This window comes from Myotis davidii, unplaced genomic scaffold, assembly GCF_000327345.1.
Source record: "Myotis davidii unplaced genomic scaffold, ASM32734v1 scaffold425, whole genome shotgun sequence".
NCBI classification, from domain to species: domain Eukaryota; kingdom Metazoa; phylum Chordata; class Mammalia; order Chiroptera; family Vespertilionidae; genus Myotis; species Myotis davidii.
In genome coordinates, this window is record NW_006296413.1 from 94,007 (window position 1) to 97,285 (window position 3,279).

The 3,279-nt window shown below is 43.1% G+C and overlaps 1 protein-coding gene across 1 annotated transcript in view; it reads right to left on the bottom strand.

Moving 5' to 3' along the window:
* The window catches only part of KIAA1549L (KIAA1549-like ortholog), a 98,445-nt gene that overhangs the window by 75,765 nt on the left and 19,401 nt on the right, over positions 1 to 3,279 (bottom strand). Inside the window, exon 7 of the mRNA XM_015568939.1 lies at positions 2,769 to 2,902. Coding sequence (XP_015424425.1) covers positions 2,769 to 2,902 — 134 coding nt within the window. The remainder of the gene's footprint in view (positions 1 to 2,768; positions 2,903 to 3,279) is intronic.

Sequence of the window (3,279 nt, forward strand, 5' to 3'; positions counted from 1 at the left end):
CCCCCCTCTGGCTGCTCGAGCCTAACTCCTGGCTTGCAGGGGCTCCCACACCCTGCATTCACCCATGAGGCTCACGGCCATGTGGGACCCACCCAACAGACTGATGGACTGAATCTAGCCTGATGCTACCTCAGACCCGCCTCCACCATGGAATGAAAACTCTGGACCCCGGCTTTGCTTTCAGCTCTACGAAAGCCCCAGCTGCTCCGTTTTCAGGACTGAGTTAAGGGACATGGGACTTTATACAACCCGAGGAATGTAATTCCAGGAAAAGAAGCCTTTACCACACTTCATCTTCCCGTGGGGACCTCTCGAAATACTCATCCAGCAGCATCCCAAGAATGCCAACCCCACTGCAATGGAGGAATCCCGTGTGTGTAATCCTCTGATAACGATTATAACTTTTTAAGCTAAGAATATTCTTACGGAAGTATAACTGTCATATGACATTACATCAGTTTCATACATTTTTGTTGTGGTAAAGCGCATACATTTTACCATTTTAACCATTTTAAGAGTACAGTTTGGTGGCATGAAGTACATGCATATCATTGACTGGCTGCCTCCTGCACGTCCCCTATGGGGGATCGAGCCTGCAACCTGGGCATGTACCCTTGACCGGAATCGAACCCGGGACCCTTCAGTCCACAGGCTGATGCTCTATCCACTGAACCAAACCAGCTACGGCTGCACCAAAAATTCTTAATTGAGTCAACTGTAATCTACCCTCTAATATCATCCCTCTAATATCAACGCTATACAAGTAAAAAAAAAAATAATTGTAAGTCACATTTTCAATAATTCTCTAAACAAATTAATTAAATATTTACATGGTCTTATTCCACAGAGAATCCAAAGTGCTTCACAAATTATATTTAATACAATGAAATGGAAAGTTATAATTACAAAACCAGGTTCTGGAAAAACAGATTAAAGACAATCCCAGGGGAATGGCTATCATACAGCTCTCTATGCATGACGTAGGGGCTAAGAGGGTTACTAAACCCAGGCAACCACTTTGTCTCTGGGCTTCCTGTCAGCCAAGGCAAGAAGAGAAATGGGGTTAAAATAAACCAGTTCACCTAGTTAGCCATTCATTTATAGAGCTGGTAAGGAGGACCTATGTAATGCTTTCAACAATAAAGATTTTTTAAAAAGAGCTGTTGCCTGGCCAGCATGGCTCAGTGGTTGAGTATCTACCTATGAACCAGAAGGTCAGGGTTCAATTCCTGATCAGGACACATGCCCGGGTGGTGAGCTCGATTCCCAGAAGGGAGCATGCAGGAGACAGCCTAGTGATGATGCTTCTCTCCCATCAATGTTTCTAGCTCTCTAGCCCTCTCCCTTCTTCTCGCTCTAAAAATCAATAAAAACATATTTTTTAAAAAAAAAGCTGTTGATACTCTCAAGAGCATTCAAAATCTACTTAGATACAATTTTCAAATTGCCTGCTGTAGTCTTTTCCAAGAAAAGTCTCTTACTTGCTAAACCCAAGGGCCGTTTTTTTATCTCGGCGTCCCTCCCAGGGCCTGATGACTAGCAGGTGCCCCGTGGGTCTGTGCTTCCTGAACACAGCACATTGTAGCTCTAAGCGGGTTCTACCTATGAAGTTCCAAATCCCATCAGAAAAAAAAGATCTCCCACCAGAGAGCTGAGTCATCCCCTTTATATAAATCTTAAGTCTGTGACACGTTTTTAGATCTTAGTCTAAAATAAACCAAATCATGATGAGATACTTGCACTTTGGATGGATCTAGAAAAGGAAAGCTTCTCATTCAAATCAAACTGAATGCTTTCTACATCGTCTTGGCTGTGCTGATAATTCACTTATGCTAAATGTCAATTTCAAAACCACTGGGTTTTATTGCAAAGGCTTTTGGTTTCATGAAAACAGAGACATTGGCTTGTTCAGTTAATTAGAGAAATTTGGTGGCTGGATAAATACCATTAAGAAGCATCTGTCTTTAGTGGGATGGTATCTACACTACTGCAAAAAAAAAGGGTCTGAGAAAGGCTTTTGATAGCATATCTACTGAAAATCCAGGAAACTGAGATACAGTAAACCAGGAGTGGGATTTTCCTGGGAAATAATCCATGTGTGTGTCCAAAGTTTCACCAAGGGCCCCATGTCTGCATTGCACTGATGCTTGTATAGCATGATGGATCACAGTATGGGCTGTGGCTCAAGTCTTTGTTCTATTTTGTACCAACCATGTGACCTCCTGGACGTTTCTCACCTGTCTCTCCATTTCCTCGTCTGTGAAATGGTGACGATCAACCTCAGAGGGAAGTTTTAAGTATAATGTAGCAAAACAGTCATTAATCACCCCGCACAGTCCTAGCACATAGGAAGCCCTAAATATACTCTGTGTGTGTGTGTGTGTGTGTGTGTGTGTGTGTGTGTGTAAAGTAAGGTGACTGTTCACATGGATATTTGTAAAATGACTCAATGAAAATCACAGAATAGGCACATCTTAGTGAGTTCGTTATTTAAAAATGACTCATTTTATATGAGACATCTGACATATCATATATAGTATATTCCAGTTCAATTTTTAAAAATAATGAAGGTATTGGAAAGGCCTGAGGCATCTTCATGTGGGAAGATAGGTATAAAATCCCAAACCACAGCAGGTAGAGAGCGACACAGCACCCATATCCCAGACAGCCTCACCAGTGCCGGGACTGACTCGACTCCGTGGCCCCAGAGTGGCACCGTCTCCTGCCTACATCACACGCCCAAAGCACAGAGTAAGCGCCCTCCTCACCTGAGTCGTCAGGTTGCTGGGGGTACTCAGCACCTTCCTCTCGGCATCCTGGAAGGCCTTCTGTAGCCTCTGCTCCATCGTCTGAGCAAACCTGCAGGACTGTATGTTGTCGGACTGGCTCACAAACTGAAGCACTAGAACGAGAGTCATAAATCCGCACTCGGGCTTAATAGCCGTCGTAATATAAAACCACAATTTTTACATCAGAGCAATCAGGCAAAGAAGGGAGACAAAAGGTTTGGCTGTAGTTTCAGATGTGGCTCTTAACATGATTTATAACCTAGAAGAATTGAAAGTGTGATGAGACCCGGGGCCCTCCCAGTGCAAAGGATTTTGTGGTTTCATTTGATTGGAATATGGAGACATCTGCTCCAAGATACTTTAAAAATAATAACCCAAGGCATCAAAATGCCTTCTGATTCTTTGGAGGAGGAAAATAATCAAATAACCTGCACGACTAAGTTGACTGAGTCTTTCCATTTCAATGGTTTCTCTATGCTCGTGGTTTGGA